General features: G+C 46.0%; 1 protein-coding gene across 3 annotated transcripts in view; it reads right to left on the bottom strand.

Moving 5' to 3' along the window:
• LSAMP (limbic system associated membrane protein) overlaps nucleotides 1-27565 on the bottom strand; it is a 1024508-nt gene that overhangs the window by 144251 nt on the left and 852692 nt on the right. For all 3 annotated transcript variants that reach the window (XM_063956776.1, XM_063956777.1, XM_063956778.1), the window contains exon 4: nucleotides 10281-10415. In XM_063956776.1, coding sequence (XP_063812846.1) covers nucleotides 10281-10415 — 135 coding nt within the window. The remainder of the gene's footprint in view (nucleotides 1-10280; nucleotides 10416-27565) is intronic.

Raw genomic sequence — 27565 nt, 5'->3', positions numbered from 1 at the left:
GGTTCTGATTTCTACACTAGCTACTGGGGCTGGGAACTAATTTCTACACTATCCTCTAGGACTGGGATCTGACTTATATACTAGCCACTAAGACTGGGGACTGATTTCTACACTAGCCACTAAGACTGGGGTCTGACTTCTACACTAGCCACTAAGACTGGGGTCTGACTTCTACACTAGCCACCTAGACTGGGGTCTGACTTGTACACCAGCCACCAGGACTGGGGTCTGACTTCTACACTAGCTATGGAGACTGGGAACTAATTTCTAAGCTAGCCACCAGGACTGGGGTCTGACTTGTACATTAGCTACCGGGGCTGGGGACAAATTTCTATACTAGCTGGAATAAGCATTTATGAGCCATGTTAAGTTGTGTTTTGTTAATGTTTATTTATGTTTTGTTTTTTTTGTTTTTTTTGGGGGGGAATGGGGGTTGGGACACAGCATTTTAAAGAGTAGGGAAAATTTTCCGTAGCAAGATCAGCAGGTTATTTACAGTGTAACCTTGTATAATGTTTTTAAGTTTTAGAATTCAACCATTCTGCTATTTCTGTTGTTGAATATGATGGTATTACTGCAATGAAACTAGATTGTGTGCAGAGCCTTCAGTACTGTGGTGAGCAGATACAGGGGGTCATTCTGAGTTGATCGCTTGCTAGCTAGTTTAAGCAGCCGTGCAAACGCTATGCCGCCGCCCACTGGGGAGTGTATTTTAGCTTAGCAGAAGTGAGAACACATGTGCAGCCGAGCTCTGTAAAAACAGTTTGTGCAGTGTCAGAGCAGCTCTGAACCTACTCAGCGCTTGTGATCACTTCAGCCTATTCGTGTCCGGATTTGACGTCATACACCCGCCCAGCGAACGCCCAGCCACGCCTGCGTTTTTTCAGACACGCCTGCGTTTTTGCAAACACTCCCTGAAAACGGTCAGATGACACCCAGAAATGCCCCCTTCCTGTCAATCTTCTTGCAACTGTCAGTGCGCTTGAAAACTTCGCTAGAACCTGTGCAATACAACAAATGCCTTTGTACCCGTATGTCACGTGTGCGCATTGCGGTGCATACGCATGCGCAGAAATGCCGTTTTTTAGCCTGATCGCTGCGCTGCGAACAACGGCAGCTAGCGATCAACTCGGAATGACCCCCGTAATCAGAGTAACTTTCCTCCAGAGAACAGAGCCATTAATGTCCTGGAGCCAATCAGATGCTCAGTACTCAGGTTAAATGTTAGCTCTTGAGTCTTTGTGCAAACCCAAGGATTCTTCTGTCCTTCCTGAAAGAGTCAGAAGAGGTGTGGATAATGGGGACAGCGTCATGTCCCAGGGTTCTGGATGTGAGAGGAGGCGGACAAAATCACCTGTTGAGTTTTTGAAACAGGGCAAAAAGTCCATCTGAATGTTGCCTGAGGGACAATGTGCCTCTGAACACTCCCATATCCCCCTTTACGGCAGGATCAGTACCTATATGGACTGCAAGGAGAGGTAGTGATGTATATGGCCGCGAGGTGCCGTTTCCGAACAGCACATTTCCGCCAAGCCGCTAATTGGCTCATTTACCAACTGGATGGAGTGGCTGCATTACGCCAGTTTAAAGGGTCATACTGTCATTATCCAGAATGTCGACAAGAGAATGTCGGCACGGTCTGAACATCAACATTGATGGAATGTTGACATGTCAGAATGCTGACATTGTGAATGTCAACAATAGAATGTCAGCAACCTTTTATGATTTAAGGGTAAGGGTTAGGCTACGATTAGGTTTAGACTGAAATAAGTTTTAAAGTGCATACACAGTGTGAGATTTTACCTGCGATATAGTCCATATCGGAAGTGAATAAGGAGAGTTATGGTAGACTCACCATGGTTAACTCTCTTTCTGCGAGGTACACTGGGTTCCACAGGGAAAACATTGGGTGTAGAGTGGATCTTGATCCAGAGGCACCAACAGGCTAAAGCTTTAGGCTGTCCCAGGATGCATTGGGGCCTACTCTGTAACCCCCGCCTCCAGGCACTGGAGCTCAGTTTCGTTAACCAGTCCAATGAAGGAGCAGGTAAAAGAGTCGTCAGATGTTAGTCACATAGAACCACATTCTCACAACAGGGGAAGGGGCTAGCGGCTAATGCCATACAAACCCATAGAAGCTAGGTGCGTCAGGGTGGGCCCACTAAGGAATCCAGTGTTCCTCGCAGAAAGAGATTTAACCATGGTAAGTCTACCATAACTCTCCTTTTCTGCAGCAAGGTACATTGTGTTCCACAGGGAAAACATTGGGTGATGTCCTAAAGCAGTTCCTCAAGGGAGGGGACGCGCCTTAGCGGTTATGGGAACCCGGTGTCCAAATTAAGCATCCTGGGAGGCGGAAGTATCAAAGGCATAGAACCTAATGAACCTGTTCACTGAGGACCACGTAGCCGCCTTGCACAATTGTTCTGCGGACGCGCCATGGCGGGCCGCCCAAGAAGGTCCAACAGACCGAGTAGAATGGGCTTTAATAGCAGCAGGAGCTGGGAGTCCAGCCTGCGCATAAGCTTGTGCAATCACGATTCTAATCCATCTGGCCAAGGTTTGCTTATTCGCAGGCCAGCCACGTTTGTGGAAACCAAACAGTACAAAAAGGGTATTAGACCTCCGGATAGAGGCAGTCCTCTCCACATATATACGGAGAGCCCTTATCACATCCAAAGACCGTTCTTTGGGGGACAAGTCAGAAGAGATAGAGGCTGGAACCACAATCTCTTGGTTAAGGTGAAAAGATGACACCACTTTAGGTAAGTAACCTGGGCGAGTTCTCAAAACTGCCCGGTCACGATGGAATATTAGAAAGGGTGGGCGACAGAACAAAGCGCATAAGTCCAACACCCTTCTAGCAGAGGCAATAGCCAGCCGAAACAGGACCTTGGCTGTGAGCCATTTAAAGTCCACTGACTCAAGACGTTCAAATGGAGACTCTTGCAGGGCATTCAGGACAACAGACAGATCCCATGGAACCACAGAAGGGACATAGGGAGGCTGAATCCATAGCACACCCTGAGTGAATGTATGAACGTCAATTTGTCTCTGAAACCACACCGATAAGGCAGATATGTGAACCTTGAGGGAGGCCAGACGAAGGCCTAAGTCTAGGCCTTGTGGCAGGAAAGCCAGGATTCTGGATGTTTTGAATCTGTACGCATCATAGTTCTTATCAGCACACCAGGTGAAGTAAGAATTCCAGACCCTGTAATAGATCCGGGCAGATGCCGGCTTATGGGCTTTCAACATAATTTGAATGCCCACCTCAGAGAATCCTTTGGCCCTCAGGAGTGATGCTTCAAGAGTCACACCGTCAAAGCCAGTCTGGCAAAGTCTGGATAGAGACAAGGGCCCTGAACGAGGAGGTCTGGTCATTGAGGAAGTAGAAGAGGACCTCTATCGAGAGACCCTGCAGGTCTGAGAAACAATGCCGTAAGGGCCACGCCTCAGCGACTAGAAGTAGTATTCCTCCTTCTTGCTTGAACTTCCGCAGGACCGTGGGCAGGAGTGACACTGGAGGGAACACGTAAGGCAGCCAAAAAGTTCTATGGAATGGCTAGTGCGTCCACGAGTGCTGCTTAAGTATCCCTGGTCCTTGAACCGAAGACCGGAACTTTGTTATTGTGTCGAAACGATATCAGGTCTACATCTGGTAGGCCCCACGAGTCCACTAGGAGTTGAAAGACTTCCGGATGAAGACTCCACTCTCCGGCATGTATGTCCTGGCGACTGAGGAAGTCCACTTCCCAGTTTAGGACCCCCGTAATGAACACTGCTGATATTGCTGGCAGATGGCATTCTGCCCATTGAAGGATTTTTGACACTTAACATTGCCATGCGGTTTCGAGTGCCACCTTGATGGTTGATGTATGCCAACGTGGTGGCATTGTCCGACTGTACTTGAACAGGCCTGTTCTGTACCAGAGGCAGTGTGAGTGTTAACACATTGAACACCACCCACAGTTCCAGAATGTTTATCGGGAGGAGGGACTCCTCCTTGGTCCAACGACCCTGGAAAGAGTGTTGCTCCAACAACGCTCCCTATCCCCGCAGACTGGCATTCATCGTCAGCAGGACCCAGTTGAGCAGGACAGCCCCTGCTCAACTGCTGGTCCTGGAGCCACCAGGTCAGCGATTGGCGAACCTCCGGTGTTAACGTAATCATGTGAGATCTAATCCGATGAGGTAGGCCGTCCCACTTGGAAAGGATTAACCTCTGCAGAGGACGGGAATGAAATTGAGTGTACTCTACCATGTCTAATGCCAACACCATCAGGCCAAGTACTTGCATCGTTGAGTGTATCGACACTCTGGGGCGACAGAGGAAGCATCTTATCCTATCCTGAAGCTTCAGGACTTTCTCTGGAGACACAAACAGACGTTGACTGTGTGTGTCCAGGTGTGCCCCCAGGTGCACCATGCTCTGAGCTGGGACCAGCGAGGATTTCTTCAATTTGATGAGCTGTTGTAGATGACTGAGGAGGACATGAGTTGTAGATGACTGAGGAGGACATCATGGGAGATTGCCAGGATCAGCAAGTCATCAAGATACGGCAGGATCCTGACTCCCAGGCGACGGAGATGTGCTGTCATTACGGCCATGACCTTGGTGAATATCCAAGGAGCCGTAGCCAGTCCAAATGGCAAAGCCTGGAACTGATAGTGAAGATTGCCAATAGCAAACTGCAGATACTGCTGATGTGACTTGGCAATAGGTATATGCAGGTACGCATCCTGAATATCCAGGGATACCATATAGTCTCCGGGTTCCATCGCCAGCACAATTGAGCGCAGCGTCTCCATACGGAACTTGGACACTCTCACAAACTTGTTTAGTGATTTGAGGTTGAGTATAGGCCGGAATGACCCATTGGGTTTCGGGACTAGAAACAGGGTCGAGTAGTAACCACTGCCCTTTTGGGACAAAGGTAACAGCACTACCACTCCTGTATCCAGGAGGAAACTCACAACCTGCTGCAGAGTTTGCACCTTTAGTGGATCCAAAGGGATGACCGTGGTGCAAAGCTGGCAAGGGGGACATCTCTTGAAAGAGACTGCGTACCAGTGAGAGACAACTTCTCACACCCATGCGTCTGAAGTGGTCTTTAACCAGACCTGGGTGAACTGCAGAAGTCGGCGGCTTGTCTTGTTTAGAAGCAGGCTGACGGGCCGCCCAGGACTGCTTTGCCTTGGGCTTAGTGGTTTTGGAAGCATGAGATTGTCTCGGGTATGCCTGACCTTTTGCTTTTCCTTGAGATCGAAAGGAATGAAAAGTGGTACCTTTTGCCTTCTGTGCAGAAGGATTAGTATTTGGGAGAAAGGCAGTCTTGGCAGCCGCCAGTTCAGACACAATTTTATTTAAGTCTTCCCCAAACAAGATGTCTCCCTTAAAAGAAAGTACCTCCAAGGTCTTTTTGGAGTCCAGGTCCACCTTCCGTAACCTCAACCACATAATACGAGCCAGGACAGATGTTGTCGACGCCTTGGCCGCCAACACACCCGCCTCAGCGGACGCCTCTTGAATATAATAAGAGGCGGTGGTGATGTGAGACAGGTATTGTCTGGCATTGTCAGATATATCCTCGGGCAGCTCTTCCTGTAATGCCTGAACCCATGCTTCAATACCTTTAGCAGCCCAGGAGGCAGCAATTGTGGGTCTATGTACAGCACCTGTCAGGGAGTAAATAGATTTCAGGCATCCCTCCATACGCTTATCTGTTGGTTACTTCAGTGAAGTGACAATGGTGACAGGCAGAGTGGATGACACCACTAGGCGGGTGACATGAGAATCCACCGGCAGTGAATTTTCCCACTTGGTTGGTTACAGGAGCCGTGGACTATCTAGAGGGTGTATGGCACATAATACACAGACCATCATACACAGCTTCCCCCTCTGGTAAATCCTTGGTGCATGCTCCGCATTATGCAGGAACGTCCACAGACTTCCTGCCCTTTCTGGTAGACACTGTACACAAATGCAACACAGAGAGGGTTTAGTACGATGAAGCCAGACAGAGTATAATACCTGCAAATAAATCCGATATTATGTGACTGAGTACACAGTAGAATACACGTAATAGGTAAATACTGTGACGCATTATATAAACGACCCTGACGGTACAGAATATAGTGATAGATCTCTGGGAAACACTGAAAGTGAAACCTCACAGCGGATACAGGCACACACAGTCACATTAGCAATGCAGATAATTATTAGATTACAATAAAACTGTACTGAACTAATTTTATATATATATATATATATATATATATATATATAAAAACACAGCGCGGCCCTAGACCGGAGGTATATGACAGAATACTCGTACAACATATTCTGTAATCGGTACACTTTTTCTTAACTAACCCTGTCTGTATAAAGACATATAGAATACTCAAGTGTTTGTAAAGACACAGTGCTGTATACAGGAAGCTTTACAAGAGAGACCTTGTCCTGCAGTTCCAAAGAACAGCCACAGCTATTACTAATGATGGAGCTGCAGCACTAAAGTGTCACCCTGACATACAGCGCTGACAGCCCGGTTTTGAAGAAATTTTCTGTCAGAAAAAGCTTTTTCAGGGCTACCCAGTGCAGCGCTCCTGTTATGGTGACCTGCTGCTGCAACACCAACTGAAAAACTGAGCTCACAGTGCCTGGAGGCGGGGTTATAGAGGAGGCCCCAGTGCATCCTGGGACATCCTAAAGCTTTAGCCTGTTGGTGCCTCTGGATCAAGATCCACTCTACACCCAATGTTTTCCTTGTGGAACACAGTGTACCCTGCTGCAGAAATAGTGCATATCGGGGTAATTCAGACCTGGCGGCCAGGCTGCGTTTTTGTACAGCCAGCGATTAGGTCTGAACTGCGCTTGTACCGCAACGTGCAGGCGCGTCGGTCCGCAGCGATGGGGATCGGCAGGCAGTGACGGGATGGTGTGAGAAAAGCAATCGCACAGGTGATCGCAAGGTGACTAACAGGAAGAGGCCATTAGTGGGTGGCAACTGACCGTTTTTAAGGAGTGTCCACAGAAACGCAGGATGAACCAGGCGTTTGGAGGCGTTCGCTCTGGCCTCGATCATCGCACTGGAAGAGTAAGTCCTGGGCTGTGCGGAGACTGGACAAACTTCTGTTTGTGCAGCTCTCCTGCACATGCGATCGCACACCTGCACAGCGAATTCCCCCTCCCCTATAGGCGGCGACTACATGATCGCAGGGATGCAAAAAATGCACCCTAGCGATCAGGTCTGAATTAGGCCCCATGTGTATGCACCTTGCGATGCCGATGCGCTGTCCCGCGCAATGAAATACTGTATAGTGGGTGCAGGCAGGTCCAATACTATATTAGAGGCTCATGCCTCTGGCGTCAATACAGTCAGTATCGGCCGCCGCACGGGTCGCACCATGTGTACGCAGCTTTAGACTGCTATTACGGTTAGGCTGCGATAAGAGTTAGGTTTAGGGTTATGGTTAGGCTGGGATTAGGGTTAACGTTAGGGTTAGGATAACATTAGGGTTGGGATTAGGTTTAGAGGTTAGGGTTAGGTGTAAAGTTCATCTGTGGTTAGCGTTATGTTTAGGGTTAGTCTGAGATTAGGGTTAGGCTGTGATTAAATTTAGGGTTAGGCTGTGATCAGGGTTAGGCTGCGATTAGGGCTAGGTCTAGGTTTATGGTTAGGTGGTTTATGATTAGGGTAAAAATTAGATTAGGGCTGGGATTAGGGTTAGGTTTAGGCTGAGATTAAGGTTGGGATTAGGGTTAGGTTTAGGGTTAGGGGATGATTAGGTTTAGGGGTTGGCTGCAATTAGGGTAAAGATGAAATTAGCTGTAGGGTTAGGCTGAGATTAGATTTAGGGTTAGGCTGAGATTAGGGTTTGGATTAGGGTAGGTAGAGGGTTAGCTGTGTTTAGGGTTATGTTTAGGGTTAGTGTGAGATTTGGGTGGGGATTAGGGTTAGGCTGCAATTAGGGTAAAGTTGAGATTAGGTTTAGAGTTTGCCTGAGATTAGGTTTAGGGTTAGGTTGCAATTAGGGTTAGACTGAGATTAGGGTTAGGTCTAGGGTTATGGTTAGGCTGGGATTAGGGTTAGGTTTAGGCTAAGATTAAGGTTGGGATTAGGGTTAGGTTTAGGGTTAGGGGATGATTAGGTTTAGGGTTTGGCTGCAATTAGGGTAAAGATGAAATTAGCTGTAGGGTTAGGCTGAGATTAGATTTAGGGTTAGGCTGAGATTAGGGTTTGGATTAGGGTAGGTTTAGGGTTAGCTGTGTTTAGGGTTATGTTTAGGGTTAGTCTGAGATTTGGGTGGGGATTAGGGTTAGGCTGCAATTAGGGTAAGGTTGAGATTAGGTTTAGAGTTTGCCTGAGATTAGGTTTAGGGTTAGGTTGCAATTAGGGTTAGACTGAGATTAGGGTTAGGTCTAGGGTTATGGTTAGGCTGGGATTAGGGTTAGGTTTAGGCTGTGTTTAGGTTTATGTTTAGGGTTAAGATGAAATTTGGGTGGGGATTAGGGTTAGGTTTAGGAGTTAGGCTGCGATTAGGTTTAGGGTTAGGCTGCAATTAGTGTAAGGCTCAGATTAAGTTTAGGGTTAGCCTGAGATTAAATGTAGGGTTAGGCTGCAATTAGGGTTAGACTGAGATTAGGGTTAGGTCTAGGGTTATGGTTAGGCTGTGATTAGGGTTAGGATTAGGGGTTAGGCTGTGATTAGGGTTGGGATTATGTTTAGGATTAGGTTGTGATTAGGTTTAGGGTTAGGCTGTGATTAGGTTTAGGGTTAGGTCTAGGGTTATGGTTAGGCTGGGATTAGGGTTAGGTTTAGGCTGTGTTTAGGGTTATGTTTAGGGTTAGTCTGAAATTTGGGTGGGGATTAGGGTTATGTTTAGGAGTTAGGCTGCAATTAGGTTAGGGTTAGGCTGCAATTAGTGTAAGGCTCAGATTAAATTTAGGGTTAGCCTGAGATTAAATGTAGGGTTAGGCTGCAATTCGAGTTAGACTGAGATTACGGTTAGGTCTAGGATAATGGTTAGGCTGTGATTAGGGTTAGGTTTAGGGGTTAGGCTGTGATTAGGGTTGGGATTATGTTTAGGATTAGGTTGTGATTAGGTTTAGGGTTAGGCTGTGATTAGGTTTAGGGTTATGGTTAGGCTGGGATTAGGGTTAGGTTTAGGGTCAGGGGTTAGGTTGTGATCAGGGTTATGTTTAGGGTTAGTTTGAGAATAGGGTTAGGATGTGATTAGATTTAGGGTTAGGCTGATATTAGAATTAGGTCTAGGGTTATGGTTAGGCTGGGATTAGGAATGGGATTAGGGTTATATTTAGGGTCAGGGGTTAGGCTGTGATTAGGGTTATGTTTAGGGTTAGGATGAGATTAGGGTTGGGATTAGGGTTAGGATGTGATTATATTTAGGGTTAGGCTAAGATTAGAATTAAGTCTAGGGTTATGGTTAGGCTGGGTTAGGGTTAGGCTGAGCTAGGGTTAGATTCCGATTATGGTGCATTTAAGGTTAGTGTTCAGGTTAGGATGTGGTAAGGTTTATGGTTTAGGCATACTCACCTTGCACCGCAAATCCGCATTGGTCGACATGCCGACATTTACAGTGTCGACATTCTTAGTGTTCACATCCTGAACTTTGACATTTTGAACCACACCCATTTAAATGCCCTCTGAACCCAGTCCCACCATCCTCCCTGTACATAATGCTTTTCTCCTTAGCCTACTTAGCAGCTGCTGTTCCTGTACAAAGTATCTTTTCATTTAAATCTCTCCCTCATTAATTTACAGATGCAAGTACAGTGTTAATGAGAAAAACACCAGAGGGCAGTATACATTCCGTAATCACTCCGGTCCCCATCGCAGCAGTGGCAGTCTGAACCGAATAACTGGCGATCTGATGTTTATTTTAGAGATGAGCAGGTTCGGATGTAACACTAGAATTAACGCCAGTTAGGTTTTATCTGGATTTTTCTTATTGGCTATCCAAAACACGTGACGTCCATGAGCAAATAAGATGCCGTTTTGAGAACCGAGTAAATCCGAGTAAAACCGAACCCGTCATCTCTAGTTTACTTATGTGGCGCCCGCTGAATTAACAAATTCCATCCTATATCCTCCTTAGTGTAACGTAGTAATGTATAAGTATAATTGCCAGAACCTTGTTAGCAATATCCATCTACCAGTCTCAAGCAAGAGCTGCCATATTCTACAGTTTGAAGCAACCCTCTGACTTGTCCACCTTAGAGCAGACGCATTCCCCAGTTGTGTCACCATACTCACAGTTCACAGTGACCCGGACTTGTTTCACATCCGCTGAGGCCACCTCATTGGCCGCCTTACACTCGTACTTCCCGGACTGTTCTCTGGTGATGCCTAGAATGTCCAGAAATTCCTCTTCACCTTCAAAATCTCTGGCTGCAAGAGAAAAACATCCAGACGTCAGTGATCGCAGGACGTCATCGTAAATTTAATTGCACATACTGTACACATGATACACAAACAGGGAACGAGACTCATATTAAGCTTAGAAGGAGGTTTTACATTATTTGCAAACACAGTTACCGTTTTCAGAATCAGGAGTCCTTTTAGGTTTACAGCACGCCTTGTAAAAATGATGGTGGCTAATTTAATTCTCTACAATGTGCGCCACAATGACCGTTCCAGACACAGCGCGGAGACTGTCCCTTACAGTATGCATGTTAATCATTACATTGACATTATTTTTTAACTACAGACAAACATGTTATAAAGATGCTGATTAACCTCATACTGGTCGTTTAACTCATCCACAAAGATCGGGAGGGGAGAATTTTCTAAAATAGGTAAAAATCCCAAATAAAAAGTGCTATCTCAAAAATGACTGGATGGGGAGCGAAGTAGAAATAAGTAGAGTTTTCAGAACTGTTCTGTAAAATATCCCCCTCATTCCGCACTTGGCTGCAAAGCTTCACGCGATTCGCTGGAACTTCTCATTAAGTGATCCCAGTCTTAACAGAACCACGGCCTACAGCAGAATGGATGGACCACTCTATTCATATATAAAATCTGCAAAATGCGTGGAAGCGGCGATGTGATATGTGTCACTATGGCGATATGTCATTATGATCACACCCTGCACTAACTATTGGAAGCTGGCCTAAACTCACAGGAGCCCGGGAGAGCTCCTGGAGTAGGCAGGTGTGACTGACAGCTTTTGGCATTTGGAACATCCTTTCAGCAGATTAATTGTAGGAGAAACATTAAAATAATTTGGGATATGTCTGACAATAAAGCTTTCATTAGTTACAAGGGCAGGCTACGTGGATGGACTATTCAGTATTTTTCAATTATCAACATTTGAATTGTACTATCGGCTAAACTAGTGGCCCCCAAGCTTCAACGGGCCCTTAAGCATGCTTAATATAAGAAAAGTCCTTTTATTATTGGCTGACTCATCTATCATTGCATATGTGTAGCCACATAAGACATTTATATGGTGTTGTCACTCTTCCAGTGCTCACTGACAGACCTGCAGATGGGTCCACGGTTATCTTGACTAGTTTTCTGCACCTAGGCACAACATGATTTATTAACATAAACCATTCATCTATTGTTCTCAGCTGCAATACAATACAGAGAACAATACAGCAGGGGATTAAGTCATTACAGCAGGGGATTAAGTCCGACTGGCCAGTCTCGGTTAATCCTATCAAAGGTCAAGATAAATGTGAACCCATCTGTAGTGCATAGTCTCAGTAATATACTGTATGGTAATAACCACATGTGAAATCTATTACACTGCAACGTACAATGTAACATCTACTGCTGGCACGGAAAGAGTTAGACGCACCACTATGCCTATAAAATTACAATGTGGCGTACCTCACCACGGGGCACCGGCTTTGTCTGATTCACCTGGAAACTTACAATAACGATTCTGTGGTCTTTTCAGAATTTGCGGAGAAAACTAAAATCTATAATTCCCATTTGTATGCTAATGCACAACACACTTGTCACACAGCGGAGTGGAGAAGGAGCTATTCCCAAAAGCACGGAGGTTCTATTTCTCCCAGAGACAGTCCCCATTAAGAGGTGATAATGAAAGGGGAGAGGGGAGCGGCGGACAATTCTGGGAAAATAACTAACACTGAGGGTTCTGTGTACACAAGATGAGCTACAGAGAATCTCTCGCCCAGAAGAGACCATCACAGATAATCAATACGCCTCTGTTTTCTCTTCTTATTGCTGATCTGGGCTGTCTGGGATTCTGCCAAGACCACAAACCCTACAACCTGTCCATCGCAAAGCTCCACTTGTAAAAGACAAACATTGCACGGATGTAAGAGCACCCTTATCATCTGCAAAATGTTCCCCCAGCCTTTCATTACCAGCCATTCAGCCTTCCATGGCAGTCAGACAGAAGTAAAAGTAGGGGCGTGTGAGGCGGTGGCACCATCCAGGGTGAGAAGAAGGGAGGGGGTGCCCAGGGGGCATTGGCCCTCATTCCGAGTTGATTGCTCACTGCCGTTTTTCGCAGCGAATCGATCAGGGGGGTCATTCCGAGTTGTTCGCTCGCAAGCTGCTTTTAGCAGCTTTGCACACGCTAAACCGCCGCCTACTGGGAGTGAATCTTAGCATAGTAAAATTGCGAACGAAAGATTAGCAGAATTGCGAATATACACTTCTTAGCAGTTTCTGAGTAGCTTCAGACTTACTCGGCATCTGCGATCAGTTCAGTCAGTTTTGTTCCCGGTTTGACGTCACAAACACACCCAGCGTTCACCCAGACACTCCCCCGTTTCTCCAGCCACTCCCGCGTTTTTCCCAGAAACACCAGCGTTTTTTCACACACACCCATAAAACGCCCAGTTTCCGCCCAGAAACACCCACTTCCTGTCAATCACATTACGATCACCAGAACGAAGGAAAAACCTCGTAATGCCGTGAGTAAAATACCTAACTGCATAGCAAATTTACTTGGCGCAGTCGCAGTGCGAACATTGCGCATGCGCAATTAGCGGAAAATCGCTGCGATGCGAAGAAAATTACCGAGCGAACAACTCGGAATGAGGGCCCGGGTTACTACTGCGCATGCGTATGCACCGCAATGCGCACGCGCGTCGTACGGACACAACCGATCGCAAGGAGATTGACAGGAAGAAGGCGTTTGTGGGTGTCAACTGACTGTTTTCTGGGAGTGGTAGGGAAAACGCAGGCGTGTCCAGGCGTTTGCAGGGCGGGTGTCTGACGTCAATTCCTGGACCGGACAGGCTGAAGTGCTCGCAAGGGCTGAATAAATTCAGACTTACTCAGAAACTGCAAAAAATATATTCGTCCCGCTTGGCTGCACATGCGATCGCACACTTGCAAAGCGAAAATACACTCCCCCGTGGGCGGCGACTATCTGATCGCTGCTCTGCAAAAAATAGCTAGCGATGGATCAACTCGGAATGAGGGCCATTATCTCCATGTTACAGCTCTAAATTGTTTTTATGTGTATGTGTGCCAGGGATGCAAGGGAGAAATTGTCTGAAATCAAATAGCCGTTTTTTTTACAGGTTTTTCTGCGTTATTTTCAGAAAACTTTCCAAAAACGTTTCGGCATTTTTACGCAAACTGAAATTTTCGCCTTTAGTATTTCGAGAATAAACGCTTTCAGATCACTTTTCTATACTATCCTTTGATCAAGTTTTGAAGAAGGAGCATTCTAAGAACAAGTTTCCGGGACTGTCGGGAAGCATAAGATAAAAGGGCATACTATATGTAATTGTGTCCGAGTTTGCCGGAGTTGCAGGATGTCGGCTGATCTCAGACATGTCTTGTAAATGAGTGGCGTGTTTAAAAAAACGATCGTCCGTCATCCTGCACCTCCGGCAAACTCGGACGCTATTACATGTGCCCCAAAGTTTTAGAAACAAAAGTGGAAACAGTTGAAAAAGATGCTTGGAAGCTTTCAAAGCTGTTGTAAAGAAATTTCTTGGGAACAATAAGGACCCAAACCCTAAGTGTGCTGACAGGACGTCCTGATGGAATACAAAGACTTGATGCTTGATGAGTTTTAGGGTGCAGTGCTGAATTCTCATTTCCCTGAAAATCTTTCTGTAAGTGCAGAGCAGGGGGAAACATATCATCAAGATATCTATGAGATGGAGGTGGAACGTCAGCATGGTTGTGGACTGCTGTTGGATGCTACATAGAGAAGCGCTGCAAGCTGTCTACAAGAGCACAGTGACCAAAAGAAGCATTGAGGGGAAAAGGAAGAGGCAGTTTAAGGGCTCTTAAACGTGCATACAACTATTTTAAATGCTTTTTTTACAATGTCAGAATGTCAGCACCAGAATGCCGACGTGTACGTTAGGTTGACATGTAAAATGTCAACATCCGTTAATGCCAACATAGTCAAACTGTAGACATGTTCACAATGTCGACACCAAAATGTTGACAGTACATTTTTGTGTCATTTTTAAGGTTAGGGGTTAGGTTCAGGTTAGGCTAAAATAAGTAAAAAATGTATGTCGACCTAATACGTCAACATTTATGAATGTTTATACTTTTCCTGTCAACCTAATGCCCATCATGTTGGGTGTTATGCAGTCAGAATCTGTCATCATTCTGACTGCCGACATTCCTCATTCCGGCTTTTCATACCACACCCATATAAGTATAGGGCGAGATTCAAATCTTTCCCCGCCGGCATCCACTAGATGGCGCCCAAATGGAGCTATTCAATTGTAGCTCCGTTCAGGCGCGATGGCTGCCGGCGTTTGCATTTCAACCCGGTGGTGAGCTGAAATGTGCGAAAAGTGACCCATTTGTGAACCCAAACGGCGCTTTTTCGCGATCGCGCCCAACACTTTGTTCGGGTTTAGGTGCTTTACGCGGCTAAACCCGACCTTTATGGGTGCAATAGCCATGCAAAAAAACCAAAACAATTGAATTGCGCCCCGCAATTTCCCGTCACTAGATGGGAGATCGGGGGCACAAAACAGCTGAATCACCCATAGAGTGCAAGCTTCATTGGGGCAACCAGGGGCTGACGGGAACGATTGAATATTCTCCACTTGCCCTTTCTAGAAGGATTAATACCTCTCCCCCCGTAAGCAGCACTGAGATAGGGGGAAGGCCCCACATATACATCATTACGTGTACTATATATTAACGTGGTGTTTCCGAAATACTATAAACTGAGTGTCACAGGTAAGTGGGCAATTTAAGGATGATACCAAATCCCCCCTAATCACTGTCTCTCCGGTGGTCCCCGGTGCTGATGTAGTTGTCTCCCTGGCGAGCTCCGGTGACTATCGGAGTTGTAGATGTACTGGGCTTATGATCTGGGGTACAGAGGACAATGGGAAAACAGCAATGATTTGTCTCCTCTGCTATTTAGTCCTCATCTGTGCAGACAAGCTGTCAGGCTAAGTGCGGCCTTGCTAAATGTTCCATTTTGTGTAAGTACTGCAAAATAACCGAGACAATGCTCCCGCTGGAAAAGATAAGAACAATATCGGTTTACTTGTTTTAATTCATGCCCCCATTCAACTCACTCCTCTGCGTTTTACACAACCCTCGTCTTCTCTTCTCGCCGCACAGCGACTTGTTTATTCGCTAACCCGAGCTAATGATATTTCATCTAGAATTTACTCAGAACTTTCCTCCTGAGCTAATGACAGTGCAAGGAGTAGAATACATTTATTAAGAAGCACCCTGGGCCGACACGCAGTGTGAGCAGGCGTCCTGTGGAAAGGACCTACTTTCAGAAGATTGCAGCTCACCTGTGCGCCCAGAACCAGACGTATCTCAGGCAAGGGACCTACTGTATATGCACTAAGAGCTGAACCTAGAATTCAGTCATATGGACAAGGAGAAGTTATACTGTGCAGATGATCCGTCGAATACTGAGACATTAAATCACACCTGGTGAATTTTACCCGCCTGCTCCTACATAGATAATTATGTCATATACTGAGAATTGCATGCACTTTAGAGAACAAGGGCAGTTATACTGTGTTATTGTTCTTGCATACAGGATAAGGGCAGACGCTGAGAATTACATCCAGCATAGAGATCAAGGAAAGTAGTGTAGTTAGCCAAATGTGAGTTTTACTGCTATTGGGAATCTGGACATCCTGGCTGCATTACAGGATAACAACCACTAGATGGCGTCTCATTATCTGGCAAAGCCTGTATGTATAGTAAGTAGAGTAACCAAGGCTTAGGGTAACCTGCTGTACCCACGAATGATAAAGGCTACCCCACAGACAGCAGGGGTGACCTAAGGTGGCATATGAGAAGTAACACTGCTATAAACGGACACCACCAAAAATGGAATGATAATTAATTATTATTGTTTATTTATAAGGCGCCACAAGGGTTCCTCAGCGCCTAACTAGGTGCATAAATAAATGAGCCAAACAGGAAAACAATGACTTACAGTACAAGACAATGTAGGACAGGTACATGGTAGATAAACATTATCACGGTGGCAGAAACTGAGGGTCAAGTGCCGTTATAAGGAGTATGGAGTAGAAAATAGTCTAAGAGAGGGAAAGAGGGGAGAGGGCCCTGCTCGTGAGAACTTACATTGTAAAGGAATGGCCCTTTATCTCACCAGTTGATAAATGGGCCTCTGTGAACAGATTGAAAGCTCCTCCATTAGCATCTGCAGGTAATATGGGAATGAGATGGATGAGACCCTGACTAACATCTCCATCTGTTACCCAGCGCGGCTGAAGATTCTCAAGCACACGAGGGTTTCACCTTGGATCTTATCTTTCTCCCAGACCATTATTAATGTTTTTCAGCAAAGCGATTAATATGCAGAAAATGTATCAGAGTTTGTTGTGAGATGTCCTGTCTGTGGGAAGTGACTGACACTGAATGATGACATGGATCTATGTACAATGACAATGACTTTGGGATGAGTTTTATTATACTTGTCAGATGCCCCCCCTCCCCCCACTAATTACTGAGGCATTATGGGACGTGAACCATTCTGTCGAGGTCATTATGGAAGGATAAACATATATCAATACTGCAGACATCACCGTCTCAACAGCAGGGCAACAAGGTCATATGTGATACACGGAACGCCTTATCAAAATGTAGGAAAATTCAGGTTAAAAGGGTTCTCCATTCTTAGAATTTTTCGCTCATTCGGTTATGAATCTGGGCCTGAGTCTGTGCAGAACCACACATGCACCGCAAAAAAGCAATCGCAGACTGGGACATTTGCAGCAATGGTCATATGCACATTGATGGAGAATACAATAGCGGCCGGTTTGCTTATAATTCATGTCTACAATAAATGATAAAAACACTTCCAGTCGTCCGTTTTCATAGACAAAAATGTGTTGTTGCTTTTTTTGCAGGTTGTAAGATCCTTAAGGCTAAAGAATAATGGCAACGCTATTACTGGTATTAATGCCGCTTCTCTGTCTTCTTATCATCCTCTCTGTCATTGAAAGTGTTTTTAGCTGAAGACTCTTCCTAGCATTCAGCACCCTGGACAGCGACGGTGCATTAAGTGACAGTTTGGCTCTGGGACTGAGAGGTGAGTGATAAGGGACCCGAGTATTTAAGAGGGATACAAATAGGCAGTTGTCTGAGATGTAAGCTATCCGAGGGGAGCAGGGGCTCCTGAGACACCGGGTTGGTAAAGGTTAGCCTGACAGAGAACAAGTCATCTCTCTTTGTATAATTTGCACTTCACTTCATCCTCCTAATCATTCCTGGCTGGTGAGTGCCATGCTGTCAGCACCTGCATTGTTCGGCTGTCATGGGGTGCTAGGATGACAGCCGCTGATGCCGCAGGGAGCTGGGCCTGTGTGTTACATACATGGGTTCTGTAGTTGTACACACATGTTATCTGTGTTTTCTTTCACATCCACTTTTCAGGAATTAGATCACTGTGGTTCCCATCTCACGCCTTGATCACTTCATGGCGCAAACTCCACCTATGGTTCCTAAGGCGCCAACTCCAGTAAAATACAATTTACCTCTGCAAGCCGGATAACATTAGGAGCCATTTGTAGCACTGGGCAGGGCAGCCTGTCATGGCTTTAAGGGCCCCCGTGTGGCCCCCAGCTCTGTCCTAGTGTAAAATACTCAGATATTAGAACAAATCAAGGCTTTCTGTGATGGTATAGAAGATATGGAGCCTTAATATGACTTCATATATGCTTAGAAACTATACCGCACCTCGTAGTATGCGTTATAATACACAAACATTGCTTAGGTGTAGTCACTTATAAAGTGCGGGAATTTAGGGCTGAGCTGAGGTATGTGCTGGACAATTAGGGATACATTTACTGAAGCTTCTAAAACAGACAATCGGTGATGTTGCCCATAGCAACCAATCATATGCTGTCTATCATTTTCTAAAAGGCAATAAAGAAATGATGATTTGTAGTAACCCCTACAAATGTAGTGACACTCTGCCTGTGGACATCCCCGGCTTCTCCTCATCTGTACAGTAGATCACTATTTATTATTACTCTTTTCTATGAAGAGAAGGGCGGCGTTCACAGATCGGGAAGTCTAGCATAAATGGGGCTTATACTGTATGTGGAATTTATCGACAAATGGACACAGACCAAGCGATTGAATGCAGCCAGTCTTATTGTGCTAGATAACCTGACAGACTGCCAGTGGCTGCTGGGCTGTTACTCCCTGAGCCCTGAGTGTCCCCACTTTTTCTTCTGATACAGTTTCTCCCCCCTCCTTCCCTATAATTGTTTGTGTACACCTCTATCATCTCCTACAAGTTTTTAGTATACCTGATATAAGGGGTGACGTCTTGTGAGCGCCGGTAGATTGAGTTTTGAGCTTTGGGTTGAGTCTGGTGATTAGTGTTTAAAGTATTATTTTCCTTTTTTATTTTTATTTTTTATTTTGTATGGGTGCACCGTCCGACTTTATTACATAGTTACATAGTTGTTGAGGTTGAAAAAAGAGAAATGTCCATCGAGTTCAACCTGTATTATAAAATTTTATATCATTTAAATGTTGTATCCTTGGATATTTCTTTCAATTAGGAATTTATCTAGTCCATTTTTAAACTTATTGATTGAGTCCACCATTACTACCTTCTCTGGCAGAGAATTCACAATCCTTACTGCTCTTACTGTGAAGAACCCTTTTCACCATTATGCATTAAAAAAAATTCTTCTAACCTCAGGAGGTGTCCTTGTGTCCTGTGTAGCGTTTTTTTTTAGAGATGAGCGGGTTCGGTTTCTCTGAATCCGAACCCGCACGAACTTCATGTTTTTTTTCACGGGTCCGAGCGACTCGGATCTTCCCGCCTTGCTCGGTTAACCCGAGCGCGCCCGAACGTCATCATGACGCTGTCGGATTCTCGCGAGACTCGGATTCTATATAAGGAGCCGCGCGTCGCCGCCATTTTCACACGTGCATTGAGATTGATAGGGAGAGGACGTGGCTGGCGTCCTCTCCATTTAGATTAGGAGAGAGAGAGAGAGATTGACCTGAGGCTGATACTGTAGAAGAGAGTGCAGAGTTTAGTGACTGACCACAGTGACCACCAGCAGTGCAGTTGTTTTATTTAATATATCCGTTCTCTGCCTGAAAAAAACGGTACACACAGTGACTCAGTCACATACCATATCTGTGTGCACTGCTCAGCCCAGTGTGCTGCATGCCTGCATCATCTATGTATATATTATATATCTGACTGTGCTCAGCTCACACAGCTTATAATTGTGGGGGAGACTGGGGAGCACTGCAGTGCCAGTTATAGGTTATAGCAGGAGCCAGGAGTACAAGACAGTCACATACCATATCTGTGTGCACTGCTCAGCCCAGTGTGCTGCATCATCTATGTATATATTATATATCTGACTGTGCTCAGCTCACACAGCTTATAATTGTGGGGGAGACTGGGGAGCACTGCAGTGCCAGTTATAGGTTATAGCAGGAGCCAGGAGTACATATTATATTAAAATTAAACAGTGCACACTTTTGCTGCAGGAGTGCCACTGCCAGTGTGACTGACCAGTGACCTGACCACACTGACCACCAGTATAGTTAGTAGTATACTATATTGTGATTGCCTGAAAAAGTTAAACACTCGTCGTGTGACTTCACTTGTGTGGTGTTTTTTTTTTTATTCTATAAAAAACTCATTCTGCTGACAGACAGTGTCCAGCAGGTCCGTCATTATATAATATATATACCTGTCCGGCTGCAGTAGTGATATATATATATTTTTTATATCATTATTTATCATCCAGTCGCAGCAGACACAGTACGGTAGTTCACGGCTGTAGCTACCTCTGTGTCGGCACTCGGCAGTCCATCCATAATTGTATACCACCTACCCGTGGTTTTTTTTTCTTTCTTCTTAATACATACATACTACTACATCTCTTTATCAACCAGTCTATATTAGCAGCAGACACAGTACAGTACGGTAGTTCACGGCTGTGGCTACCTCTGTGTCGGCACTCGGCAGTCCGTCCATAATTGTATACCACCTAACCGTGTTTTTTTTTTCTTTCTTCTTTATACATACATACTACGACATCTCTTTATCAACCAGTCTATATTAGCAGCAGACACAGTACAGTACGGTAGTTCACGGCTGTGGCTACCTCTGTGTCGGCACTCGGCAGTCCGTCCATAATTGTATACCACCTAACCGTGGTTTTTTTTTCTTTCTTCTTCATACATACATACTACGACATCTCTTTATCAACCAGTCTATATTAGCAGCAGACACAGTACAGTACGGTAGTTCACGACTGTGGCTACCTCTGTGTCGGCACTCGGCAGTCCGTCCATAATTGTATACCACCTAACCGTGGTTTTTTTTTCTTTCTTCTTTATACATACATACTACGACATCTCTTTATCAACCAGTCTATATTAGCAGCAGACACAGTACAGTACGGTAGTTCACGGCTGTGGCTACCTCTGTGTCGGCACTCGGCAGTCCGTCCATAATTGTATACCACCTAACCGTGTTTTTTTTTTCTTTCTTCTTCATACATACATACTACGACATCTCTTTATCAACCAGTCTATATTAGCAGCAGACACAGTACAGTACGGTAGTTCACGGCTGTGGCTACCTCTGTGTCGGCACTCGGCAGTCCGTCCATAATTGTATACCACCTACCCGTGGTTTTTTTTTCTTTCTTCTTTATACATACATACTACTACATCTCTTTATCAACCAGTCTATATTAGCAGCAGACACAGTACAGTACGGTAGTTCACGGCTGTGGCTACCTCTGTGTCGGCACTCGGCAGTCCGTCCATAATTGTATACCACCTACCCGTGGGTTTTTTTTCTTTCTTCTTCATACATACATACTACGACATCTCTTTATCAACCAGTCTATATTAGCAGCAGACACAGTACAGTACGGTAGTTCACGGCTGTGGCTACCTCTGTGTCGGCACTCGGCAGTCCGTCCATAATTGTATACCACCTAACCGTGGTTTTTTTTTCTTTCTTCTTCATACATACATACTACGACATCTCTTTATCAACCAGTCTATATTAGCAGCAGACACAGTACGGTAGTTCACGGCTGTAGCTACCTCTGTGTCGGCACTCGGCAGTCCGTCCATAATTGTATACTAGTATCCATCCATCTCCATTGTTTACCTGATGTGCCTTTTAGTTGTGCCTATTAAAATATGGAGAACAAAAATGTTGAGGTTCCAAAATTAGGGAAAGATTAAGATCCACTTCCACCTCGTGCTGAAGCTGCTGCCACTAGTCATGGCCGAGACGATGAAATGCCAGCAACGTCGTCTGCCAAGGCCGATGCCCAATGTCATAGTACAGAGCATGTCAAATCCAAAACACCAAATATCAGTAAAAAAAGGACTCCAAAACCTAAAATAAAATTGTCGGAGGAGAAGCGTAAACTTGCCAATATGCCATTTACCACACGGAGTGGCAAGGAACGGCTGAGGCCCTGGCCTATGTTCATGGCTAGTGGTTCAGCTTCACATGAGGATGGAGGCACTCAGCCTCTCGCTAGAAAAATGAAAAGACTCAAGCTGGCAAAAGCAGTAGCACCGCAAAGAACTGTGCGTTCTTCGAAATCCCAAATCCACAAGGAGAGTCCAATTGTGTCGGTTGCGATGCCTGACCTTCCCAACACTGGACGTGAAGAGCATGCGCCTTCCACCATTTGCACGCCCCCTGCAAGTGCTGGAAGGAGCACCCGCAGTCCAGTTCCTGATAGTCAGATTGAAGATGTCAGTGTTGAAGTACACCAGGATGAGGAGGATATGGGTGTTGCTGGCGCTGGGGAGGAAATTGACCAGGAGGATTCTGATGGTGAGGTGGTTTGTTTAAGTCAGGCACCCGGGGAGACACCTGTTGTCCGTGGGAGGAATATGGCCGTTGACATGCCTGGTGAAAATACCAAAAAAATCAGCTCTTCGGTGTGGAACTATTTCAACAGAAATGCGGACAACAGGTGTCAAGCCGTGTGTTCCCTTTGTCAAGCTGTAATAAGTAGGGGTAAGGACGTTAACCACCTCGGAACATCCTCCCTTATACGTCACCTGCAGCGCATTCATAATAAGTCAGTGACAAGTTCAAAAACTTTGGGTGACAGCGGAAGCAGTCCACTGACCAGTAAATCCCTTCCTCTTGTAACCAAGCTCACGCAAACCACCCCACCAACTCCCTCAGTGTCAATTTCCTCCTTCCCCAGGAATGCCAATAGTCCTGCAGGCCATGTCACTGGCAATTCTGACGAGTCCTCTCCTGCCTGGGATTCCTCCGATGCATCCTTGCGTGTAACGCCTACTGCTGCTGGCGCTGCTGTTGTTGCTGCTGGGAGTCGATGGTCATCCCAGAGGGGAAGTCGTAAGCCCACTTGTACTACTTCCAGTAAGCAATTGACTGTTCAACAGTCCTTTGCGAGGAAGATGAAATATCACAGCAGTCATCCTGCTGCAAAGCGGATAACTGAGGCCTTGACAACTATGTTGGTGTTAGACGTGCGTCCGGTATCCGCCGTTAGTTCACAGGGAACTAGACAATTTATTGAGGCAGTGTGCCCCCGTTACCAAATACCATCTAGGTTCCACTTCTCTAGGCAGGCGATACCGAGAATGTACACGGACGTCAGAAAAAGACTCACCAGTGTCCTAAAAAATGCAGTTGTACCCAATGTCCACTTAACCACGGACATGTGGACAAGTGGAGCAGGGCAGGGTCAGGACTATGACTGTGACAGCCCACTGGGTAGATGTATGGACTCCCGCCGCAAGAACAGCAGCGGCGGCACCAGTAGCAGCATCTCGCAAACGCCAACTCTTTCCTAGGCAGGCTACGCTTTGTATCACCGCTTTCCAGAATACGCACACAGCTGAAAACCTCTTACGGCAACTGAGGAAGATCATCGCGGAATGGCTTACCCCAATTGGACTCTCCTGTGGATTTGTGGCATCGGACAACGCCAGCAATATTGTGTGTGCATTAAATATGGGCAAATTCCAGCACGTCCCATGTTTTGCACATACCTTGAATTTGGTGGTGCAGAATTATTTAAAAAACGACAGGGGCGTGCAAGAGATGCTGTCGGTGGCCAGAAAAATTGCGGGACACTTTCGGCGTACAGGCACCACGTACAGAAGACTGGAGCACCACCAAAAACTACTGAACCTGCCCTGCCATCATCTGAAGCAAGAAGTGGTAACGAGGTGGAATTCAACCCTCTATATGCTTCAGAGGTTGGAGGAGCAGCAAAAGGCCATTCAAGCCTATACAATTGAGCACGATATAGGAGGTGGAATGCACCTGTCTCAAGCGCAGTGGAGAATGATTTCAACGTTGTGCATGGTTCTGATGCCCTTTGAACTTGCCACACGTGAAGTCAGTTCAGACACTGCCAGCCTGAGTCAGGTCATTCCCCTCATCAGGCTTTTGCAGAAGAAGCTGGAGACATTGAAGGAGGAGCTAACACGGAGCGATTCCGCTTGGCATGTGGGACTTGTGGATGGAGCCCTTAATTCGCTTAACAAGGATTCACGGGTGGTCAATCTGTTGAAATCAGAGCACTACATTTTGGCCACCGTGCTCGATCCTAGATTTAAAGCCTACCTTGGATCTCTCTTTCCGGCAGACACAAGTCTGCTGGGGTTGAAAGACCTGCTGGTGAGAAAATTGTCAAGTCAAGCGGAACGCGACCTGTCAACATCTCCTCCTTCACATTCTCCCGCAACTGGGGGTGCGAGGAAAAGGCTCAGAATTCCGAGCCCACCCGCTGGCGGTGATGCAGGGCAGTCTGGAGCGACTGCTGATGCTGACATCTGGTCCGGACTGAAGGACCTGACAACGATTACGGACATGTCGTCTACTGTCACTGCATATGATTCTCTCACCATTGAAAGAATGGTGGAGGATTATATGAGTGACCGCATCCAAGTAGGCACGTCACACAGTCCATACTTATACTGGCAGGAAAAAGAGGCAATTTGGAGGCCATTGCACAAACTGGCTTTATTCTACCTAAGTTGCCCTCCCACAAGTGTGTACTCCGAAAGAGTGTTTAGTGCCGCCGCTCACCTTGTCAGCAATCGGCGTACGAGGTTACATCCAGAAAATGTGGAGAAGATGATGTTCATTAAAATGAATTATAATCAATTCCTCCGCGGAGACATTGACCAGCAGCAATTGCCTCCACAAAGTACACAGGGAGCTGAGATGGTGGATTCCAGTGGGGACGAATTGATAATCTGTGAGGAGGGGGATGTACACGGTGATATATCGGAGGGTGATGATGAGGTGGACATCTTGCCTCTGTAGAGCCAGTTTGTGCAAGGAGAGATTAATTGCTTCTTTTTTGGGGGGGGGGTCCAAACCAACCCGTCATATCAGTCACAGTCGTGTGGCAGACCCTGTCACTGAAATGATGGGTTGGTTAAAGTGTGCATGTCCTGTTTTGTTTATACAACATAAGGGTGGGTGGGAGGGCCCAAGGACAATTCCATCTTGCACCTCTTTTTTCTTTTATTTTTCTTTGCGTCATGTGCTGTTTGGGGAGGGTTTTTTGGAAGGGACATCCTGCGTGACACTGCAGTGCCACTCCTAAATGGGCCCGGTGTTTGTGTCGGCCACTAGGGTCGCTAATCTTACTCACACAGTCAGCTACCTCATTGCGCCTCTTTTTTTCTTTGCGTCATGTGCTGATTGGGGAGGGTTTTTTGGAAGGGACATCCTGCGTGACACTGCAGTGCCACTCCTAAATGGGCCCGGTGTTTGTGTCGGCCACTAGGGTCGCTAATCTTACTCACACAGTCAGCTACCTCATTGCGCCTCTTTTTTTCTTTGCGTCATGTGCTGATTGGGGAGGGTTTTTTGGAAGGGACATCCTGCGTGACACTGCAGTGCCACTCCTAAATGGGCCCGGTGTTTGTGTCGGCCACTAGGGTCGCTAATCTTACTCACACAGTCAGCTACCTCATTGCGCCTCTTTTTTTCTTTGCGTCATGTGCTGATTGGGGAGGGTTTTTTGGAAGGGACATCCTGCGTGACACTGCAGTGCCACTCTTAAATGGGCCCGGTGTTTGTGTCGGCCACTAGGGTCGCTAATCTTACTCACACAGTCAGCTACCTCATTGCGCCTCTTTTTTTCTTTGCGTCATGTGCTGATTGGGGAGGGTTTTTTGGAAGGGACATCCTGCGTGACACTGCAGTGCCACTCCTAAATGGGCCCGGTGTTTGTGTCGGCCACTAGGGTCGCTAATCTTACTCACACAGTCAGCTACCTCATTGCGCCTCTTTTTTTCTTTGCGTCATGTGCTGATTGGGGAGGGTTTTTTGGAAGGGACATCCTGCGTGACACTGCAGTGCCACTCCTAAATGGGCCCGGTGTTTGTGTCGGCCACTAGGGTCGCTAATCTTACTCACACAGTCAGCTACCTCATTGCGCCTCTTTTTTTCTTTGCGTCATGTGCTGATTGGGGAGGGTTTTTTGGAAGGGACATCCTGCGTGACACTGCAGTGCCACTCCTAAATGGGCCCGGTGTTTGTGTCGGCCACTAGGGTCGCTTATCTTACTCACACAGTCAGCTACCTCATTGCGCCTCTTTTTTTCTTTGCGTCATGTGCTGATTGGGGAGGGTTTTTTGGAAGGGACATCCTGCGTGACACTGCAGTGCCACTCCTAGATGGGCCAGGTGTTTGTGTCGGCCACTAGTGTCGCTTAGCTTAGTCATCCAGCGACCTTGGTGCAAATTTTAGGACTAAAAATAATATTGTGAGGTGTGAGGTATTCAGAATAGACTGAAAATGAGTGGAAATTATGGTTTTTGAGGTTAATAATAATATGGGATCAAAATGACCCCCAAATTCTATGATTTAAGCTGTTTTTTAGTGTTTTTTTAAAAAAACACCCGAATCCAAAACACACCCGAATCCGACAAAAAAAATTCGGTGAGGTTTTGCCAAAACGCGGTCGAACCCAAAACACGGCCGCGGAACCGAACCCAAAACCAAAACACAAAACCCGAAAAATTTCAGGCGCTCATCTCTAGTTTTTTTGAGGAACAGATCGTCTGATAAATCCTTGTATTGTCCCTTTATGTATTTATAAATATTAATAATGTACCCTCTCACCCACCTCTTTTCCAGTGTAAACAAATCTAAACTGTTAAGTCTTTCCTCATAATCCAGTGCCTCTAACCCGCTTAACCAGTTTGGCGGCTCACCTCCGAACCCTTTCGAGTTCCAAGATATCTTTTTTATAGTGACGTGCCCAGAGCAGTACACAATATTCCAGGTGTGGCCGCACCAATGATTTATACAGTGGTAGGTTTACACTCTTATTGACAAATTGCCCCCTTGTTTTGTAACTACAACACACACACACACACATATATTTAAAGCGTCTTGTATACCTGTATTTGTAAAAAAAAACAACATAAAAAGTTTTCAAACAGTAAATAGAAAGCATTGCATTTAGTGTGACATTTGCAATACACCATGCAAACAGCTCTGTTCTAACATGCACTAGGGAGACAAAGATTAATTGTTGTCTGCGTGCTCTCTACTTAGAAGTAATGTTAGTAAATAGGGGTCTATTCACGGCATCCAGGGGGTCTGCGCAGTACCTATACCCTTCACTATGCCGCTGCATCCCAGAAAGATGCAGCCGGAAGGTGAACATCAGGGGTGGGGCATCAACCTGGCATTCTGTGGGTGTGGCGGGAACGTTTTTGGGGTGGCTGCGTCACACACAGCTGCTACGAGGGAAAAATGGCGCCGGACCACCTTCCAGCAGGCTGGGGTCATCCTCAAATCGATGTGTTCACAAATTAATTGCGAATGCATCGCGTGGCAGCACATCGCACATGCTGGGAGGCCTTGTGCTGTGCGGCCCTCAAAATGTAATTAAATGGACGCCGATCTTGCTGCGGAAAACTAGATCTGCGTCCATCTCCAAATAACCCCCATAGACCTTTCAGTCTAATAATAAAAAAAGGAAAAGTCTGAAAAACCCAGAATTAGTAAAAAAAAAGGTGAAGTCATTGCGCTCAAAGTAGTCAGGTGAAGGCCAAATAACGAAAGTGATTATTTTCACTGTAAGATCAGCGGA

This window comes from Pseudophryne corroboree, chromosome 2 (genome assembly GCF_028390025.1).
Source record: "Pseudophryne corroboree isolate aPseCor3 chromosome 2, aPseCor3.hap2, whole genome shotgun sequence".
Lineage (NCBI taxonomy): Eukaryota > Metazoa > Chordata > Amphibia > Anura > Myobatrachidae > Pseudophryne > Pseudophryne corroboree.
Note: the sequence above shows the minus strand (reverse complement) of the source record. Positions and strands in the feature narration are given on the sequence as shown.